At 42.5% G+C, this 22,918-nt stretch overlaps 1 protein-coding gene across 1 annotated transcript in view; it reads right to left on the bottom strand.

Annotated features, from left to right (window-relative positions):
• Positions 1 to 22,918, bottom strand: part of SERINC5 (serine incorporator 5) — a 90,257-nt gene that overhangs the window by 15,138 nt on the left and 52,201 nt on the right. The window contains exons 3-8 of the mRNA XM_081133659.1: positions 14,001 to 14,179; positions 13,443 to 13,525; positions 11,466 to 11,559; positions 5,444 to 5,655; positions 3,507 to 3,602; positions 1,226 to 1,352 (exon numbers count right to left, since the gene is read on the bottom strand). Of these exons, the coding sequence (XP_080989785.1) occupies positions 1,226 to 1,352; positions 3,507 to 3,602; positions 5,444 to 5,655; positions 11,466 to 11,559; positions 13,443 to 13,525; positions 14,001 to 14,179 (791 nt within the window). The remainder of the gene's footprint in view (positions 1 to 1,225; positions 1,353 to 3,506; positions 3,603 to 5,443; positions 5,656 to 11,465; positions 11,560 to 13,442; positions 13,526 to 14,000; positions 14,180 to 22,918) is intronic.

Below are 22,918 nucleotides of genomic sequence, written 5' to 3'. Positions count from 1 at the left end.
CCCCCTAGGGAATGTCTGCTTGTAATTAATGTTCATTCCGACATAAATCAGCAGCCCTCCCTGACTCCCGCTCTGAGCTGGCTCCTGGAACAGGTTGTTGTCCTGACCTGGTCAAGCACATAAAGTGATTTCCGTACCTGGTAGCACCACGCACCGTCCCCGCGTCACCCTATAGAATCCTCTGGCACCTGCCAGGAGGCACAGGGATCCATTCCGTCTTACGGCCACCCAAGACATGCCTCGTACATAAGTTTCCCTTAATAAAATTCTGTTCATTACTAGACTGGCGTGGCCAGCCTCTTTCTGTGGTCTTTTCCTGCCTCCGTTTACGCAGGTACAGAAAGATGTTTATTTATACAAGGGATCACCATCAGCATTGTTTTGTTTCGGCCAAAGGGAGGTTATAATGTACCTAGGACAAGCTGAAATTTTTATACACTGAAACACAACAGATAGAACATAAAACACAGAAGTAAAACCTAAACATGAGGGAGGGGGAAGGGACGGGTCATTGGGGAGAAAAAGGGACATCTGTAATATTTTAAACAAAAATAAAATTTAAAAAACAAAACAAAACAAAACCTAAACATGAAAAGGTTACTGTCAAAGGGAAACTTAATTATCAGTGAAGTATCTACCCAGAATAAGAAAGGAACCATTCCTATCCTTTGCTTTTCTCCCTGTGGCAACCTTTTAGCCATCTGAAGTTGGACTAAGCCCTACCATGAGCATCTGAAATTTGCACTGTGCTTACGCATCACACCTACTTTTGGAGAGCTGTCTGGCCTCCGTAACAGCATCGTGGGTTTTAGCTTAAAAGAAAGGGATGCTTCCTGTCTTTCCTGGGCAAGGGACCAAATGACCATGTATGTAGTGCTGTGTACTTTGCATCCACAGAATAACGAATGGCATTTCCCTTGGATTAGAAAGCTCCCCGAACCTCCTGGCACATATCATCTCTTCCTCAGTCTATATTCCCTTGGTGTTCAATAATGCTTTAGCAAGTAACATCCAACCGTCTTTTGAAGGGTTGCAACATCCCACATACTTATTTTATTTACTCCATGTAAATACAAGACACTGAAGTCCAAGCACCTGCTATTTCTATTCTCCCCCTTCCTCAGAAGGTATCTGTTTTGCTGCTCGGAGGCTGCTGGAACTTATTTAAATTCTTCTCCTGTGCATTTCGAGTCTGCGAAGATGGTCAGGTAATCCTAAAACTTACCATGAATATAAGATGCACGCAAACAAGAGCGTGGTGCCCAGTCCAGTAACCAAGTTTTCGTCTCTGTACAGGTCCTGGCCCAAGTTAGGCACACAGATCGTCACGTTCTTCCCACGTTCATCCAGGACTTGTAAAGAAAAACAAAGGAAGCACAGTTAAATTAGAAAAGCCTGTTGTAACTCAGGCTCGCTCGTTGTGGGAAAGCTCAGGTAGCTGAGAGGAGTGAGACTTAGCCCTGGGAATTTCTCTGGAGTCCCGCCTGACCCAGGCTAGGCCGTTGCCATTTCAAAGCGCCCCTCTCCCACCTCAGCGCCCTCGGACAACCGGACCCTCAGGCTCAAGCTCAATGCCAAAGGGTTCTTCCCTTCAGGGCCCTGCAGATCTCACTCTTTCTCAGTACTGGTCAAATAGTAAAAAGTAAACTTAGATCCGTCTTTCAGTTGATTCGGCAGCCGCGGCACAGAGGTGGGTGCAGATAACCGCGCGCAGTGTCCATCCTATCAACCGCCCACCGCGGGCCAGCGGAATAACCGCCACCCGCCCACAGCCTCCACCGAGAGCAGAAGTCGCTGTACTGCTGGTAACAAGGTGGCTGTGACATCTTTCAGGCTGTAACCTGGGAACCACCTGAGTAGTCTGGACTTTTAAAATATTTTGAGAGGTTTTAGATAACAAAGACTTCTGTAGTATTACCATCAGTGGTAGTTTATTTTTTGTCTCACAGAGTCTTCAATTTTGAACACCCAAGCTAGGTCTGATTGCCAACTCTGCCCAAAAATAAGGGACATGAGGGACAGACACCGTTTTACAAACATGAGCATTCTAAGTGTTTGAAGTTGGATTAAAATTATTACTAGTACTTGCACTTGAAACAGTAAACATAACTGTGTGAGCTGTGGTTAAAGGAATCTTTATTCTTAGGCCAAAGAAAAATGTTTTTTAAAAAACTGGCCAAAAATGAATTTTGCTATTTAAGTAGTACCACCTAAAATTAAAAATACAAGCTTTTGTTTTTGTTTTTAAATGATACCTGCCATTAAAAACTACTGTTAACCAAACCCCCATTAAGTTAAAACCAGAGATTAATATATAGTTATAAAGTCTTAAAGAGGCTAGGGTTAAGACACAGCTTTTTTAAAAAGAAAAATTATATCCAAGATGTACTTTATATAAAGCTTACAATTATATCACTTTGCACTATAAATAGTATAAAAACAAGACCCATACATAGTATGTGCGTATGTTAAAGCTTTCCAATTATCTTTACCTTTGCTTCCTAAATTAAAAAAAAAAACAAACTTCAATTTTCTGTTCTTTTATATATCACAAAAGTGATCAAGATAAATTATAACAAGTTTGGAAATCAAATAAGAAAATCTGGTCTTTTACTGGCAAGGTTCAGTGGGCTCATATAATAACACCTTATAATAAAATAGAGTGCTTTTATAGTTCTCAAATAATCATTGCAATAATAGTAGCTCACCCTTATACAGCACCTGCTATGTGCAAGGAACTGTGAATTCTTAAAAACCACCTTATAAAGTAGTAATCTTACTTGATTAACTTGTTAAACTAATAATTAAAATTCTTATTTTAAAGGCAAAGCATCTAGGCAGAGAAAGGTAAGTAAGCTCATGCCTGTTCTGTTGTCTCTATAAATAAATGTCATTTAAGATTAGCGATTCAAGGTCACGTAGCCAGCAAAGGGTGCAGCTGGGCTGGAATCTCTTCCTGTCTCTTGCTTCCCAGTCCCATGTTCTTTCCACTCTCTCTGTTTCAGTCAGAGAAATTACTACCTGAAGAAAAGTAAATTAACATCCAACTAAAAAAAACAAAATAAACAAAGCAAAATAAAAATGTTTCTTGAAAACAGAATGGGAAAATGCAGTTTAGGCCTAAGAGCAAACTCAACAGCCCACCTTTGTTCATTCATGTCTTTCCTACACAGCAGAAAGAAAAAAGGAATTTTCATTTCCATATCCCACCTTAAAGACTTTATTTAATGAAAAAGTCTAAATCATGTCTCTATTTTGATTTATTTGAAGCGAGGAGGTGTAGCTCAGTGGAAGAGCACATGCCCGGCATGTATGAGACCCGGGGTTCAACTCCTAGCACCTCCACCTGCAACTCAACTTTCACCACCACTCCTGAAGAGACACAGGCTCGGCTTGAGTTACTGCATTCCTGATAGTTAAATGATAGCTCAGAGAGACACATTGCTTCCTCCACAAATAAAAATATTCAGACCACAAACACACGCTCCCTAACAAGGCCAGCTTACCTACTTCCACAGGCTTGCTGGACAGAGCTGAGAACGTGAGATATGTGACATAGCAGCTGATGAGACCCGACTGCAGTAACCCGGAGTGTGGCTGCCCTGGAAAATGACGAGAGAGATTTTTAAGACAGTGTTTTAAATTTCAACAATAATAAAGCATGTGCTTAAAAAAATAAAAAGTTTCCCCACCCCCCCAAATGATATTTCTCAAACTTGGACCCCCGCCTTTAAAGGAAAGAAGAGTGACATAATGTGTTTGTCAGATAACACTAAAAAGATTTGGGGGGGAGGGAGTTAGACGCTGAGCCTAACTGCTCTTCTAGAGATGCCAAGTTCTGCCAAGTTCTCTACTAACACCTTATTTTGATAATAGCTACAGCTATACTTAAACATACTGCCTGATCCCTCTGAGGTTCATAACATTAGTTCTTAAATCACAAGATCTCAGAAGAACACTTACCACCATTATTTGTGAGATCACATGGCTTAGCCAGCCAAAGGATAGATTTCATAGGCCACGGCCTCCTGATTCTACAAGGACAGCAGACACTTACAGTCCATGACAGTGGGGGAAAAGCTCGTATCCGTCAAGAGACAAAAAAATCCTCTCGGAATACCAGAGCGGGCCCAGGACAAAGAGGAAGGCTATGGGGCTCAGCATGCATTGGGAGAAGGGCTCTAATGTTACAGCATTTAAATTAAACTCAGTGTTTAGATCATTGTAAGTAACCAGGATATAACAAAAGTGATTTTATTTTTTTGGTGCAATTTTCAACCACCTGCTGGCATGAAAGGACTTAGTTTTACCCAGTCTTCTCTCTGGTTACATTTGTTTCCAGAATTCTGTTTATTAAATTACCATGATCAATAAAGGTATAGAAATGAGACCCTTTATTAATGTCACTCTGTTGGCCCAGGAGTAAGATTCATCTTAACATCAAAAGGTATTAAACTAAATATTTCAAAACAGTGTAACTATTTCAAAAGGTAGGACTTACCCCAAAGGATATTTAACTCTGAATACCAATAATGTTTTAGGAAATTCTTAACTGACCCAGTCAAGAGACTGGAAGAACAACACACTCAATGTCAATAATGGACTTGAAATTTTTAGTACAGAAAAGCTTTTAAATTATTCAACACCAGTTCCTTTTTGAATCTGCACTTGAGAAAGGGTTCAAGGGCTATATATATATTGACCATATTTTCTTTTTCCTGTCTAGAAACCTGAATGTCATGTGATTTTTTTAGCACCTGTAGAGTAAGATACCTACAAGAAGCATGAAACCAGGGACAGTTCTAACTACTGGCTTAAGATACCAGAAATCATTTACAAAAGTCAATTCATGCTTAAAATGTATAATACACTTTCAAATCCCATGTCTCTTCCTTTTGGCTTTGAAACAACCATGAGCAAGGTCAGGCTCACAGGTCTCTGTAGGCCTCGCAGAGGAAGGACTTGTGTCTGAGGAAGGTAGCGGGTGAGGCCAGCTGCTAGCTGAGCGGAGATCGGATTTCCTACTCCCTGGCTCCCTAACCGCACTGCCGCTGATTTCTGGTCCACAGGCCTTGAGTGAAAGATGAGCCCAGCAACAGCTCCTTCCGGAGCCTTCTCATTCAAGTTTTACACAGAGAATACAGGGAGGCGCTCAATATACACTAAGGGCATTGCCATGGGAAGGCTCCTTGCGGTACATTATTTAACAATGGTCAAATCGACCTCACTTTATTGACTTCATTATGTTCAGATCTTTCTTGACAGGAGGCACGCTTGACGGTGATGTTCAGCCCAAGTGTGGGGCATGAAGAGGAGACTGGCGTCCCACCTTTCCTATTGCTGATCCACGCGCGGTAAATTAAGAAACGACCGTAATTTTTTTTAAAACTGGGTTTGCTCAAAGACACTATAAGTAAGGAAGGATGGAAAAAACCATGCTTACGATTCTGGACACAGGGCGAGATGGCTACCAATGAAATAAGCAGACACAGGCCTCCGTTTACTCCCAGGAGAATTTTGTTTTCCATGCAGCCGTCTTTCTGTGTATAAAACACTGCCATCAGAATCAAGCCCCCAGCGGCAACGGAGTACATGATGAGGGTCACCAGGGCCAGAGAGGCATACCACAGCTTGTTGTGAGCTGTGCCCGCAGTCCTGTTTTCCCAGGAGGAGGACAAGAGGGAAGGGAGAGGACACAGGTCAGTAAAGGCCGTGACTGGTTCTGACATTTACCATCCCTCGCGCATGAACTAATGCTGGCAAGCCCCGGGGCTATCGTAAACCCAGTTGTCCAGAAGACCTACCATTCTACCAACGACTGTGCTCCATCAAGGCGAGAAGGTACAGGTAAACATGCAAAAACTTACTGGTTCAAGCTTAGGATTTTTTCTAAATCTTGAAAGAATTCTGTTTTCTGACTCAAGTGTATCCATCAACTATAATGAATATCCACAGACTTTCTGAATGTGAACCACCCTGGGACAGGTTTTGGCAGTATTAAAAAGTGGCCCTTTGCTGGAGCTCACTTCCTATTGTCACGATAAACCCAGAGACTGGAGGCGCCACAGTTCTTGGTCCTGGGCTGCCAGCACTCCTGCCCAAGCCCCTCTTGTCTGGAGGGAGGGGAGCAAATTAACCCCACTCCGAGAAAGGCAGGCTGACCTCAGCTCTCTCATCCCGGCACTGAAAGGGAGACTGTAATAGTTCTGCTTCCCCAGAGCAATGCCAGGTGTGGTTGAGGGAAAATATGACATTAAACAAAAGTGGAGAGTAAAGTCAGCCAGGAAAAGATAAACATTTAAGGGGATTTACAGTGAAGAATCTAAAAGAGGCTAACGTGCTTTCTAGTTTATAACTATTAATAAAGGGATGGGGGACATAAGTGCTGGTTTAACGAGCTATAGGAATTGTTCAGGACAAAGAGAGGAGCGCTTGTCAACGCTGAATGAAGAGGCCAAACCCACGGGATGGCTTGAATCACTGCCGTCTGCCTTCTGATTCCGCTGCCTCTTGTGACCACAATCTCACAAACTTTCAGAGAAAGCCACTTGCTTATTGTTCCTGCAAAACTGGAAACTGTTCAAGCCACCCAGCTAAAATGTTTTAATGATGAGACACACTACAGCCAGAAACAAAGGAAATAGGGAGGGGAGGGCCAAAATGACAATGACCGTTATATTCCTGAAAGGGAGCCAGGCACTCCCATGGCCACAAAATGATGCTAACATAAAAGGCACGCAAAGGAAATGAAGAGAAAAATGAGACTCCGAGAAAGGAAAAAACAAACGAAAACAGAACAGAACAAAAAACCTTAAGAGCCAAATAGTAACCAATGATAGAGACAGAGAATGAGTTATGGAGAAGAAGGTAAACACTGCTGCCAGTGTGCGGGTGGGGGTCCGAGGGTTTCTTCACTAGCCTTCTGGATTGTGTTATTAACATATGAAGGACTTTCTTACAGTTAACTTATGCTTCTATTTCCAGTTAAATCTTCAACCCCAACCCCTCCTCTCAACTTCAGACTCGTAATAACCAACTGTGCTGTGTCCACAATTGGAGGTCCAATTGGAGGTCCAATCAGACATCCAACCTAACAGGTCCAGAGTGACTTCGCAGTTTTCAAACCTCCACCCCTAAACCTGCTCTTCTTTGATCTTGCCAACCTCAGAAAATGACAATTCCATTCTTCCCCTCGGAGGGGCAGGGGTGGGAGGAATAAAAGAAAGAGCTGCCGTGGCTCTTCACTGTGGTTTCTCTCCCGGCTGCTCTCCCCTCATCCACGGCCATGTCACCACCAGCAGCAAACTCTACCAGTTTCAACTTCAGAATCTAACAGAAGCTGACTGCTGCTGACATCTGGCTCCAAGCTACCTGGATTATCTCCCACTGGCCTCCTTACTTGCACCTCCAACTCTAATCTTTTCTCGACTAAAGATTACGTTTAAATTGAGATTATGTCCCTCGAGTGTCCTTCTAGTTCTTTCTTTCTTTTTTTTTTTCCCCAGTCCTCAGCAGAAGATATGTTTTTATTGATTTGAGAGAGAGAGAGGGGTAGGGAGAGAAAGAAAGAAACATTGGTGTAAGAGAGAAACATTGATCAGTTGCCTCCCACACGTGCCCGACCAGGGATTGAACCTGCAACCTAGGAATGTGGTACCTTCAATTCTCTTGATGGATGGGACGAAATTCCAACCAACTGAGCCACACTGGCCAGGGCTGTGCCCTTCTATTTCATACGATGGCCCCAGAAGTCCTACATGATCGGGCCCAGTGCCATCTCTGATTTCATCTCTTGCACTCTTCCCTCACCACTGGAGCCAGGGCAGTGGGCACTACTTTACTCCTTAAACAAGCACAGCAAGGGCCCATCAGTCCCGCCGCAGGCTCTCCCCCGCGTCCTTCATTTCCCTCACACCTTACCATGCAGCCTTCCCCGGCCCTGCCCTCCCCAGCTCCCACACCCGGCTTTCTTTTTCTCCAGAGCACTTTGCACAGTTGAACCTATTACTTATTTGCTGGATTATCTCCCCCGCCCCATCTTGTCCCGAAGAATGTAAGCACCACAGAGCAGGACATGGACACAGTTGTGTTCATTGCTGTTCTACTGCAGAGGGCCTGCAAATCATAGGCACTTAGTGCATGGCCTGTCCACTGCTAAAAAATAATTTTATGCAGCAATGTTGGCAGGGTGACTGCCATTCCTGCTGCTCCAGATTCAGTTGGTCCCCCTGATGACATCTTGTTTCCACACACACCTCTAATACGTGCCATGACTTATCTTTACAGTCTTGACGCCTGTCACACAGTCATGCTCCGTTGTGAATAAATGCTAACTGAGAAGCACCTGAATGGAGACTACAAAAGGACCAGGCGACAGAGCAGAGCGCTTGGACACAGCAGCACGCAGGCACAGCTGGGTGAGTGAGCTGGGCTCAGGCTGGGGGTGAGGGTTGGGTCAGTAAACCAAACCCCAAAACAACATAAATGGAAAAATCTAAAAAATGGACCTTCGTTATAAATACCTGGATATACTATCTATTCTTTATTTCAGTTTTGATACAGAATTGGCCCTTCTAGTCACAAAATTAAAGCTAGAAAGTATTAAAAACAAGACAACAGGCCCCAAATGGAGCCTGTCTTATGCTAAGACACCAAACCAAGACAACCTAATTACAGTTTGGCTCTCCCAGAAATAAGAATCTTAAATCAGCCAATCAGGAATTGCCTGACTAGCAGTATTAGGGAATCTGCCTGATAGATCCCTGCCATTCCCTAAAGGAGAGTAACCCTATAATAATCAGCCCACTTTTCCCCTAGTATAACTTTCTTATTCCTGAGCCCTTCTGCCTATAAAAGGTTCATTTTATACAGCTCCTTGGAGCTCCTTTCAGTCTGCTAGATTGGATGTTAGCCAATTCAAATCAATTTTTTGCTCAAATAAACTCTAAAATTTTTTTAAATATTCCTCAGTTTATCTTTTAACAAAAGAAAAAACACACACACTAAAACATCTAAACACATCATTTTGCAGGTATGAAAACTGAGGTCAGAGAGGCCAAGAAATCTGCCTAAAGTGAAACAGCAAACTAGAGAGTGAGGGGCATTAAAATCTGCACTCTCCGGGTTTCCAGGCCCATGACCTTTCTCTCCCACTGCCTTTGGGGTCTTCTCCTTCTCAAGATCTTTACAAAAAGAAAGAAAGGAAAAGTACTTTGGTTGTTCCTTGAAGAGTGATGTATTATATTTTCTAGACTAACCTTGTAAGTAAGAGACTGCTTAAAAACACAGCATAAACTCTAAATTAGAAGAATTTACAGAAAAATAAAAATACTGGTGAGCTTCCTAGCTTAATCTAAATTTTAAGCAAACCAACCAACCAACTATAAATATGTTGACAAAGGGGTTTTGTTGGGATATTGGCCTCAAAGACGGGACAACAGCAACATCATTGTTGCAAAGCTCTTAAGCCACTATTATTGAGTGGTTTCTGGAAAGTTTTTAAAGCAACTGAACTCTTCCAAAGTGCCCGTTAAAAGCTGGCATCAATAATCAGTCCCAGAAAATGGCTTCAGAATCAATCAAAACATTACATCAGAGCGAAGCAGCACACGGATTCTCAAGAGAACAAGCTATTTAATGGGCAGTCAGGTGCTCAGGGTCAAAGATGATAATATTTACCAGGAAGTTCCTTATCTGAAGTATATTTGTGAACATTTTAGGAGAAATTTAGGATGACATATTTATCTTGTCTAATAAAAAATTCAGAGTGAAACAGTAAGACTTATCATGGAAAGAGTGTTACGTAATCAATTAAAATGCATTTCCCATTTATTGTGAACAACTGAGAAAACAGGGTTACATAAAACTGTAGTCACCCATTTGACGTATCTTTAGGGAAACTTTGCTGCCTCAAAATGAGATAGAGCAGAGACCTCAGACATAAACAACTAGGTTTCAGGGATCACAAAAAGCAGGACTGCGTGCAAGAACTTACATCTGAGCACTTCACAGACCTAGAAATCTGTCTGTCTTACCATCGAGATTAAGACTTGAAAAAATACCAAAACATACCTGTAGTGCTACCTGTGTGGCTATTTGATGTGCTGAAAACATTTTGGAAATTGGCCATAAGCATTTTATTAGTTACCAAATAATAAAATGATGGCCCCAGCCAGGTAGCTAAGTTGGTTAGAACATTGTCCCAACATGCCAAAGTTGAGGGTTCAATCCCCGGTCAGGGCACATACAAGAATCAACCAATGAATGCATAAATAAGTTGAGCAACAAATTGATGCCTCTCTCTCTCTCTCTTTTCCCCTCTCTAAAATCAATAAATAAAATTTTTTAAAAATATATCCATGCTTTAAAAAATAATAATTAAAAAATAATTAACACTACCTTTTCAATCATTCATCTCGTGATTTGATCTTTAAAAAACAATACCAAAATAAAACAGCAATGACTATGACCAAGCTAAGAAATATAATCAGAACGAAAAGTATTTTGAGAGAATTTGGACGGTATATTTTTTGTCCAAAATAAAAAATGAAATTCACATTCATATAAAACTTTCTAATACTGCCCCTTCCTCCACCAAAAAAAAAAGTATAAAACAACCTGATGCCTATAAAATCTACACAATAACAAAAGCCTTATTGTGCACAAAAGGCAGAATAGTCATTCGTATTTTATAAGAGAGAGAACACAATGCTTTGTCTAGAGTCACAAAGAGAGTTAAGTTGGCCTTAGGACTCAAGAGGCTGGACTCGTCTGGCTGTCATTTTCTCGATGTAGCTCACCAGAATAAAGACTAGCTATTAATAGTTTGGCATTTTCCAGTTATCCTGGGAAACGAACTCCACTTCCAAGGCACTTAGACAGCGTCTATGTTTTTCAAATGCAGGAAGGCTTTCTAAGGTAGCACAACAGAGCTTCCTCATGAAGGGGGCCTTCTACTCTTGAACAGTAGAGAGCAAACAAACATTTTTTGAAGGAGAGAACTATTCCATTGCATCTGCTCTGCAAAAAGGGAACCTCCAGCTCCGAAGTATTTTTTTTACTCTCCTAAGGTTGGAAGCCTACGATAAAGCCTGCCCAAGTTTTCAGCCACCAACACAACCACAGAGCTGGGGCCAAAAGGTGCTACCAATGGGGTTGAGGTGGCCAAGTGACACCATCGGTTGACTTAGAGCCCAAATGAGAGAGCGAAGGGAAAAAGAGAGCCAAAAGGGGAAAAGAAATGAAGTGGAAGAAGGGAAGGTAGAAAGGGTGGAAAAACAGTATGGGGGAGAAGGAAATAAAGAGGGGCAAAGGCAAGAGGGAGGAGAATGCCCCCAAGAACTGTTCTTGTGGAGGCGGGCTGCTGACCCCTGCCAGGACAACTGAGAGCCTTTGTCAGCGCTGAACTGTGGGCAGTCTCTGAGTCAATGCGTGATTCACTCGGCAGCTTTCTATAAGGCACATACCAGTTCTTGTTCCATTTATGTGCAAACTCCACGAGCAGGATGAGCTGGATGCCTATAAAGAAGAAGGCTCCGATGGCTCCCACGTAGCGCCAGGCTGCAAAACAAGACCACCCAAAAGGAGATGACACGATCGTTCCGAGTGTTCATTCAAAAGAGAGTAATGACTACAGTCCATTGTCACTGCATGCTCACTGTACCTGCAGCACATTCAATCCCTACACAATCGTACTATTATTAGACCACTTTATAGATGAGAAAAACTGAGTCTACCTAAGCTGACAAGGTCCCTTAGCCAGTAAAGGGAGTAGCTGGGATGTGAACACAGACAGTCCACCTCTGGAGCATCCTTAAGCTCCATGCTACAACTGCCATAAAGTCAACACGGCCCACAACCTAAAAGTGAAAACACACCTTGCCAGAAAAATCAAGGGTTCTAATTTCATTAGATAGGGAGCCACCAGTGTCTAGTGAGGAAATGAGGTTCAGACTTGGGGGCCAAGGACTCAGATTTTACTTCTGGCTCTGTCGCAAAGAAGCCTAACACTGGATGAGCCATGTCACATCCCTGGGTTACAGCTTGTCTATAAAAATGACTGAGCTGGACTAGAGGACTGCTAGGTCCTTTCCTGGTCTGAAGATATTATTCTAACACATAAAAGTACGTCTGTGGGAAAGAGAAAACCAGTTAATAGCATTTTAGGTAAAGGGAGGACTTGGATCTAACTTCCTTAAGGGGTACATAATTTTAGTGTGATCTTGAACAACTTTTTACCTTCATACGTGACTATTTGAGGGCCTACGGCTGTTCCTTATGGACTGACACAGTGACAGTGTGAATACTTTCACTGTTCTGGCCACCATGGCCAGAAGAATATACCTAAGGAACTAAGAGTAAAGGTAGAAAAAGATCCCTATTGTATAGGACAAGGCCCAACAAGCAAGCCCAATAATTACCGCCCCCCCCTGAGTTCCTAGTCACACTCTGGCCAAGCACAGCCCCATTACTCACTGTAAGATACTGTTTAAATCGTCCCTTTTATGTTGTTAAAGGTTCCCCCTCTTGTTTCCTGTAACAAAAGCTGACAACCTAACAAATTCTTGGAAACCCCTTTACCGTAGTTGCCTTTGTAGTTCCTGAGTATAAAATGAGGGAAGAACTGAGGGTCGGGGCTGCAGTTCGGCTCTTACATGGGTGAGACACCGCAACTGTAGCCACTGGCCAGCTAACAAAGGCTCCAAAAATTCAAACACAAACTCTGGTGGTCGTCTGTCGCGGGTCACCCCGAACATCACTACCTTAATTAGGAAAGTGAACTCATTTGGGTTCAAGTGTTTTGAACCACTGAAATTCAGACCTTTCTTCCTCCCGAGCTCATGTGAAGAAGGGGCCCCAGTGCCAGCTATGAGGAAAGGCTTCATATTAAATTAAATCTTGGTATCTTCTGTCAATAAGGAACGTAACCCAATGCCACGCGGTTTCACATAAGGTAAGTTTAGAAATAGGCTGGGGGACGCCTCTCTTATCCCATGGTAGCTGCGGCAGGTTTAAAGCTGCTGAGAAGCCCTGTGGTCTGCCCTGGCCTGTCTGTGCTGAACTCAGAGAGAACGAGGTCTCCAGGGCCTCTTCAAGCATGGCTGGTAGCGTGGAGCTGACGGTCTAAACTGATTTTCAAACAAATCTGAAGTGCTTCATTTTCCCTTCAGGCCAATAACCTTAAAATTATCATTTCAATTCTTGGGCCTGCAGAGTAACTGAAGGTCCTCCTCCCACAGCCTGCAGGGAAGGGAGGGAGTGGGAAGGGATGGGGGGGGCAGAGGGGGGAGGGAGCAGAGAGTGCAGAAAGTGTGGGCAGGTCGGGAGTTTTTTTTAAGCCACAAGAAAGTCAGTAATTCAAACTATCAAAGGCACCCTGGACTACGCTTCTGAACAATTTTATAAAATGGGTAAACACAAAATGAACAGGAACCCATTTGTACCATTCAGAAAGGTCTCCTGGTCTGGAATGAAGAAAGCTCCCGAGCACATGGCCCCCAACAGCAGAAGCTTGAAGAACCAAAAGCTAGAAAGAAAGAAAAAGAGGAAATGTATTTAAATGATATTCAAGGAAGGACAAAAGGCCTCTTAGAAGGTAAGCATGTCAATCCACGGTTCTGCCATTGGTACTGTTCTCTCCAAATCGAGGGGAAGTAATTAAGTGACTGGAGACTGCCTTTTCCCATAATTAGACAGACTCGGCGTGGCCTCCGATTGTGCAGAACACCATTCTGTGGCAGGGTGGAAATGACCTGGGGAAAGGTCTTGGTACGAGAAATTAACTCTTAGCTTCACTGCATTTCCCATTATGGTACCAGTGTTACCAATAGGATTCCAGTTCTTCGGCCACTGTGCGGTGACAAGTACTAAGTCCCGCCTTCCCTAAAATGGGTGTCAGCAATTTCAACGGCAGGGAGAGCAGTTCAAGGGTCTGATGACTAGAAGGGGTCCGAGACTGCTGCTCTGACTGAGGCCAAGGGAAAGGAAGACCGAAGACTTGCCCGTTGTGAATGTAGGCTCTGCAGCTTTTGCTGTTGCTGATGTTGAAGGTCAGGAGGCAGAAGACAAAGAAGAAACAGGCCATTCCAAAACAGACTCTGTACACTGCAGAGTATCCCACCAGCTTCTCACAGGTGTCCCCAGCTTTAATGCCTTTACAAATGTCTTCGAAAAAAGGAATCTGAGGAAAAAGAGAAAAAAAGTTGTCTGGGTAAAGGGGGCTGCCGTGAAGTGCTCGTTCAGCCGCAAGTCCAAATCCAGTGTGGAAATGTGCATAAACAAACATTGAGAAGAAAGGCCCTCTTCCAAAGGCTTTTTCTTAATTTCCTCTGAACCTTTTTTAAAGATACAGTGCTCAGAATGTACCACTTGGCCTTTACTTACCCCAAGTGAATTCTGAAATCCAGCTCAGAATTTTTTAAAATTACACTTGCAATACATGGATATGTTTTTCTTGAAATGCATAAATGTATAGAATAAAAAGTGAGAGACTTCCTTCACTCCTACCCCAAAATGTTACTGACCTCTCCTCAGGAGAGTTAATAATTTGGTGAATATTTTTATTAGTTTACATATAAACTAATGTATACACACCCCATACTTATACATAGCACACACATACATACACTTGTATAGTACCATATACATTACCTCCACACACACACACACAGCTTTATTAAGTAAAATGGTATATATATTGTCCTGTAATATCTTTTTCCCAATTAACAATAAGCTGTGGCGCCCAGCCGGGCATGGCTCAGCAGTTGAGCGTCGACCTAGGATCCAGGCGATCAGGGTTCAATTCCCGGTCAGGGCACATGCCCAGGTTGTGAGCTTGATCAATGACTCTCTCATCATTGATGTTTCTCTCTCTCCCTCTCCTTTCCTCTCTCTGAAATCAATAAAGATATATTAAAAACAAACAAACAAACAAACAAAACAATAAGCTGTGGCAATCTTTCCCTATTAATACATAAAATCTCACCCTTTTTAACCACCATACAATATTTTATAGTAAGGCTAGATTAAAGTGATAAGCATTCCCACACTGATCTTGTTGGGAAGGTTTCTTGTTTTGTGCATTTATTTTTTGCTATTACAAACACTGATTCACTAACACTGCTGTGCATGCCTTGTGGCACATGTGGCATTATTTATGCAGAATAGACTCAGACCCAGAAATGGAATCAGTGAGTCAAGAAGTATCTACATTTTAAAATTTCAAGAGATAAAGCCAAATCACACTTTCAGAGGCTGCACCAATTTACATCCCACCAGAAATATCTGAGCCTGCTCATGTTCCCAAGCTGAACACCTAATTTAAAGATGAAAACACTATCTTGTCTCAATGTCTATCTTCCTCCTTACCAGTAAGGTTCACTTCTTTCTTTAAATTTATAGCCCTTTGTATTTTTCTTCATGAATTGGCTGTTTTTTCTTGATCCATTGGAGCTCTTTATTTATGAGTCTTAACCTCATAAATGTTGACAATTGTTTATTCTAGCCCCACTAGAAGGTCTCAATGTAAAATCTATTCATATTATCAGAATAATTAAAATCTTACATAAGAGAACAAGCAGTACCTTTCTATAGTCAGTGATTTAAAAACTTGCTTATCAACATCAAAGCTGAACACTATTCAGAACAGAAAAAATGTTTAAAATCACATTATAGCCGTCATTCACAAGACAAAAGATAACACAGGGGGAAAAATGACACAAAGATGGAGATAAAATTGAAGCACGATAATTTAGTTTCTTCTCCAGAAAAGATCTTAAAGAAACACTAATAACTGAGGCAATTAAGATTTCCATAAACAAAAGAAAAACCAAACTTAATTGGAGTTCAGCTTCCTGAATATGGGTTCCTTCTCCTCAGAAAAGGCCTGCAACAATTACTACCCCTGAATCTCAAACATGTTTTTCCTAAACAGAACATGATTTTCAAAACTACTGCCTCAGGCAAAAATGCAGTTACCGAAACCCTATTAGTATAGTTCCATTTTCATAAACAGACATGAAAGATTTCATAAAGAAATGTCAAACATTTTGTAGTCAGCACATTTTTTTTTAGATATGGCAAGACTTAAATGCATAAAGAGACACTACTGTATTTTTGACCAGGCTACCAAACAAAGTAATACACATTTAGGGTTGCCAGAATGTCTAGTTAAATTTAAATTTCAGATAAACAATGACTCATTTTTTAGAATTAGTGTGTCCCATACAGTATTTGGTGCATACTTAGACTAAATATTGCATGGGACATACTTATACTAAAAAAGTATTCCTTTGCAAGGGATGAAGCTCAGAAGAAGGCAGAGTCTTGCGCTGGCATGTGTTGCTCAGTGGTTAGAGTGCTGGCCAATGCACCAAAGGGTTGCGGTCAAGGGCACGCACCTGGGTTGCAGGTTTGATCCCCGGCAGGGGAGAGTGTAATGTGTCTCTTTCACATCAATGTTTCTCTCTCCCCCATCCTCTCTCCCTTCTACTCTCTCTAAAAATCAACAAAAAAGACATCCTCAGGTGAGGACTTAAAAAAAAAAGGCAGGGTCTTGTTGGGGAGGATCAGGTATAGGTCATGCTAAGAAGTCTGGCCTTGTCCTGTGGGCAAGGGGAAACAACTACTTAATATAAGCTGGAATGCCCTTTTTTCTTCTTTCTTTTTATTTATTTTTTGTTTTTTTTAAGCTGGAATACCTTTGGCTACAAAGTGGAGACATTGCAAAGGGGACAGGTCTGAGGCAGAAGGGTAAGTTAGAAGGCCACTTTAACAGCCCAGGCAATGGATGAAGAAGGTAAACAGTGGCAGGGATAATAAAAAAAAATTCTGTAGGTAGAAGTCAAGGATGGGGGAGGGTTCTCTTCTGCTTTAACACGCTGCTGTTTAGGGTGGAGGGGAGTAGGGTTAGCCAGGGCAAAGAGCGGAACTGGAAGAACAGGCCCGGAGTTTGTTTTTAACAGAGTTGGGGACCTCCTGGATCCAAAACTGCTTCAGACCAATTAGCTTGAACACAAGGAAACCAGAAGTGACCGTGCAGGTAATGAGAGGAGTCAGGAAGTACCTTCTGAGGGAGTCTAAATTTTCACAGGGTTAAAATCTTCAGATACTGAAGTAATGGGGCACCCCAAACAAAGTGAACGTTTCAAAACCTCTAACAGGAAACAAACGCTACACCCATGAGTGATGCCAGTAACAAGGAGCTAATATTGCTTCAAATCTGTAGGAGCTATATTCACCCCACCTCACTCAACAGGCTGTTTAATTTGTATGGGATTTATTGCTCTATAAAAGTCTTTCAAATATTTTCTTCCCTCCCCTCTCTCTTCCACTCTATCAGCAAAGCTAATTTCTCACACACACCCCCAACCACCTGTAACACTTTAATCTACACCAGCTCATCTTTCACCTTCAGGCTCTTCTTCACCTCCTGCCCCAAACCTACTTCTCTCCTTCTAAGTCCATTTTAAGAAGAATGCTAACGCCAGTAGGCCTGAGCTCCTATCCAATCATCCCCCACAAATGTCCTCCCTTATTGACTCCCAGAGGCCCTTAGGCTCACCGAAGGGTGAGTATGTGGCATGGCATATTTTATCCAAAATAAAAGTAGGCAAACAACCCCCTGCTCCAAATACTAAGGCCTGCTTTATGCTCTGTGGGTGACTTAGTCATTTAGCTTTCAGTAAGTAGTGAGTATTTTTAGGCAAAGAACTTTGAATTGAAGAAGCTGGCAGGATTTAGCAAGGGGAATTTGCTCTGATTCAATATTTGCTGTTCCAAACTCCATCCCAGTTTTGGAAAAAGAAAACATACATCACACACAGATTCCACACTGTGGGGTGAAGGGGATGGGCCTGCCAAGGGTGTTGCCTCTGAAACTTGGCTCTGGGCGTCCAAGGACACTGTATCCACTTTGGTTCTTTACAGATGTGAGGGCCAGGGGCTTCCTCCCAACCCTCAAGGCCACAAACTATCAGTAAAAATAAAACAGCTCACTTCCAATCCTAACTCCGCCACTAACTTGGGCAAATTACACGGCCTCCTGAGCCTCAATGTCCCTTTTCGTACAATGAAATAATACTGCCACCCCGTACACCTGAAACTAATATAAAATAATGCTGAATATCAACTGTAATGGAAAAAATAAAAATAAATAAAAATTAAATACTGGCACCCACCTCATGAAGTTGCCCTGAGAATTAAATCAGTTAATTCTTGTAAAGTACTTACCATAGTTCCTAATCCATAATATCCATTAAGTAAACTTCCTTAATTCTGAGGTACTATCTTTTTGTAAAAAGAACCTGGGGAAGGGAGTCAGGCACATGACATGAACCACTGACTGGCTGATGCATCCTGATATAAACATGGCGGGAAAGGAGCATCTCAGAACTGCACAGATACTCTGTTCATGTTCCCAAAGGATTCAAATTGAAAGATACAGTATTCACTTGTCTGCCCAAGACCCAAAAGAATATAACTGAACTCCCAAATCATGGCAGAGATGTCCAAAACATCAACACAAGTAATCAATTCAAAAGGACGGGGGCTAGGGGAAAATCCACATAATTTGTGTACACAGGAGAAATGAGAGTTATGCCCCGAAAACAAATAAATTATGCCCATCTCAGGCAAATAAATATACAGAGCTATGGAAAGGCCTACTGATCTAGTTGGCCACAGGCCCAGATGCTGTGAATTTAGAAATGAAGTATAGACTTTGGGAGTGATTCTTATGGAAATGGAGAAGATGAGAGTCATGTTCCTGTAATATCAAAACATTATTTGGGAGAGATGAGAACATGGCATATTAACAACACTAATGATTCGTACATTCCATTATATAAAATTTCTAGGGCATTGAATGAAGCTAAGATGCAAAGAAAGCTTTGGGCAGCTCAGCAAGAGTAATGTCACGAAAACTAGAAGAACTAGATCCGCACATTCTGTTTAACGTCCCTTTCTTGAAAATGAATTTCAGAGAGCCTCTCTCAGTCTGCCTCTCCCTTTCTGATATTCTGCTTGTCCTCAGACTTTCTAAGGCAACTCATTTTTCCCTGTGGGCCCATGACTGTGATGCCTGTGTGTTACCCAGCAATGGACAGAGCTGTGAAATGGGGAAAGCTGAAATCAGCTTCCATCCCCCCCCGCAGACAGCTTCTAGGCAACCAGGCTCCTTTCTCAAGGAGTCATTATCTTTGAGGCCCTTTGTGAGATGTGAAGGCTATTTAAAAACAGTAACAACCAGTCCTTGCTTCTCTTTTGTTTGGGTTTCTAAACATTTTTAAGAGAAGAGTCTACACTGTGTCATAATTAAAACCAAAGGAGGAACAAAAATTCCTCAGACTGGTTTTATTTGACCCTGTCACCTCTGAAATCAGGAACTGAATGCCCCCAAAGAGTCGCTCCTCACAATCTCAAAAGCAGGCTCACAGCTCCTCCTCCACGAGCATTCATTAGGATCAAACAGCCATAGACAGGAGTAGACAGTCAGAAAACAAGTCTAATCAAACATGAAATAAGCCTTCATTCTGAACAAGACAACTCACAGAGGACTGACTCATGATGACGGTGTGAAGGGCTCGTCCACAGAAGGGGAACAGGGATCAGCTAATGTCAGGCTCTGTTTAGAGAACTAGGTGGCAGGGAGGCAGGATGTACAAACAAGGACCACACCACTCTCTGATCTTGAAGGAGATCCCGAAGAGTCCATTTCAGTGAGAACTTATGGAACTTTTCAATGAGGCAACAGCACTGGGGACCGGGGGCCATGGAACGGGTAGGTCCTGTCTGCTGTTTTGATGTGGCCTATGGAGGCATGGGCTTTGCTTTAGCTGAAAAATATGGTTATTCCCCTTCCCTTCCCACAAAACATAGGGTTTGATGGAGAACTTTGTGCTCCCTTGAAAGGAACAAGGCTGGCTGAAGGATGCCTCGGACAGGGATGCCGAGCAATCTGTAACACGAGGCCTGAATGTCTGAACGGGCAAAGCTTTCTATTTATCTGGGCCACTTAATCACACAAGACAGCGAGCCCCAAATCAGCTTTCTTCTTGATTGTCTAAACCTGGCATACAGCGGTGACACGTTATATGTAAATTTGACTATGTGCCATGACCGTCTTCTGTAAATAATGTTTTAAACCCAGTGAAATTAGTTTGCATGTGCATTCTTTATTCCATACTATATACATGATACAGTTAAACATATATTATAACAGAGTTTGATCACTCACTCACTCACATCTGTTGTGTACAGGTATTATTCCAGGTTGTGGAGATATAAACAATCAATAAAACAAGTTAAGAAAATCCATGCTAACAAGGAGCTAACTTTCTAGTGAAATGCTATATCCACAAAACCATGTTGCTCTACTTCATGGATATTTCAACCATTTTCATGGTTAATTTTGACTATTCATAATTTTCACCTTAGGTGGGACATGAGAATCTAATATCCCCCAAAAGAATGGATTCTACCATACCTATAACCTCATGATTCTGAGGGCTCCTAGATACTGTTCCCAGTCCTAGTACTGAGGACCAGGACACGTCAGACATTTAGGTTTCTGGCCCAGCATCTTTCCTATTTTACCATTCACTGGACCTGGAACTGGGGGTTCCCAACAGCAAGGAAACTAGCGTACACGCACACTTATTTTCTCTCTTCCTACTTCCTCCCGATCACCAAAAGGCTGGGCTTGGCTACTTAAACAGAATACGAATTATCTTTACCTGAGAATGCTCTCAAAAGGCCACACGGAATACGACACATATACTGTTAAACATGTCTTGCTAAACTGCTGCATTTTTCTTGCCTAATCCACCCAGTATGTGGGTTCACGCAGCCCAGTTATCTGCAACTTAAGCAAGTATTCTGGTATCCTCAGCACAAAGTTTAGGCCACTGAGGCTTCCCCTGTGGAGAGCAGGGGAGAATTTAACCGCCTATGACAAGCACAGAGCCACTGAAGGTCTAACACAGGAGTCAGCAAATGACAGCCTAGGGGTCCAATCCAGCTCCTGCTATGTAAATAAAGTTTTATTGGAACACAGCCATACTCATTTGTTGGCACACTGTTTTGGTTGCTTATGAGCTACAATGGCAGAGCTGAGTAGTTGCTGGAAACCAAACGGCCCTCAAAGCTGAAAATGTTTTCTAGCTGGCTCTTCACAGGACAAGTTTGCCCACCCCTGGACCACCAGGAAGAATAGCTGAGAAGTTGTGCAGAACTGCCTAAGTATAAATTAACATCTCAAAGGCAAATGACAACTGGTGATAACTTACTCTACAGATCAAAAGCCAAACGACTGGCAGAGAGCACAGCAGCTCCCAGCACTAGGTCCTGCCTTCTGGCCTCCCTTAGACTCTTTCCCTTCCCCAGAGGGCTCACTGCTGGCCCCAAAGGGAACGTGTGCTTTAAATTAATCCAATCGTGCATCTCCCATATGTCATTCTGAGAGCAGCAAATTAAGTATTTTAATTTATCTGCCTGCAAAAAGGGTTTTTTGGAGAGGCGGTGGAAGGAGTGGGGGTGAGGACATGCCTGTGAGGGCCAACACTTTTTGTGGGGGTCAGAAGCCCTCAACAGCTCTAACAGAAAAAAAGTCCTCACATTTGTTATGCAAACAGCCTGTGATATCAAAAATAAAACCCACACTGATGAAAGCCGGCATGTCAGATGATAATTTTAGACTTATTTTAAGACTGTAGAAACAGCCTCACTGAAATTTAAAAACCACACCCCAAAATAACCAATCCCCTTATGATTAAACCCAGCCCTGATTTAGAGGGACTGCAACACACTCCATTCTCTTTTACAAACCTCCTACATCACCTGGGCCCCCAGACCTCAGACAAGGCAGGGAGAAAGCATTCTTGAGTTCTAATACGACCCACAGGCCAACAGAAGTGATAGCTGAGCTGACACCACCATCTCCTACAGTCGCTAATGCAGTTCTCATATTTTTAGTTTTCAAACACAACTGTGTATACACCCAGTCTAACTTTGGGAGCTCTTTCTGTATATACAGGGTGGGGCAAAAGTCGTTTTACAGCGGTGAGTATGTGAAACACAGAGTTTATTCTTACATTATTATTTATTAATTATTGTATTAGTTCCCATATGAACAACTGTAAACCTACTTTTGCCCCACCCTGCACTTACCATCCTGCTCTCATTTTCCCCGCCTGAGCTCCACGTCTCCATCTCCAAGAACAAAGGCTATATGCTACTCATACCCACAGCCCTGTTTTTGGACCCAAAAGTAGGATCCATTTGCCCAGTGCCTGGAAAGCCACATAAACTGATACTAGGTTGCAGTAAAAGGAAAGAGACCTTATGTTTCAAAGGTACCAGTGAAAGGAGAATGAGGCTCAAAAACTCAAACGCCCCAATAACTTGCAAATGGGTCTTTTACAGGTAAAAGTTAAGAGTAAGGGGTTCAGGGTCATCGGCTGTGTTGACTGGTCAGTTATGATACTATAAGTTTCCATGGTTTTCCTCGTCTGATTCTCTCTCCCCTGGTGTCATCCTGTCATCCTGTTTGGGGTCTTTGTTACTGGGGTCAAGAGGTCTTCCTGTTTCCAAACAAACCAGAGTTCTGCAACCCATCTTGGGATTGTAGGTCAGTTATGTTATCTTTAGAGCAGAAAAACAGGCCTACCCATCTTGGGCAACAGGCATCCTTTCCTTATGTCAAGCAGTATATTGCCTGAAACCCGTTTTACAGGCAGATCTCCGGTTCCTGGACATGGCTGTGTTCTTTCCTAATCTTAAAATAGAAATCATGACAGCCAGATCTGGGGGCAAAAGGCATTTTTCCTCTCATGTTTTAAGTTCTTCTAGCTCAGCTAATAATCAAATCCACAGAGGCAGATTAACAGGAGAAAGTGTGCGAAGTCTATTATATGAACGTATC

The sequence above is a fragment of the Miniopterus schreibersii genome (assembly GCF_964146895.1).
Source record: "Miniopterus schreibersii genome assembly, chromosome: 3".
Lineage (NCBI taxonomy): Eukaryota > Metazoa > Chordata > Mammalia > Chiroptera > Miniopteridae > Miniopterus > Miniopterus schreibersii.
This window is presented reverse-complemented; position numbering and strand designations above follow the sequence as displayed.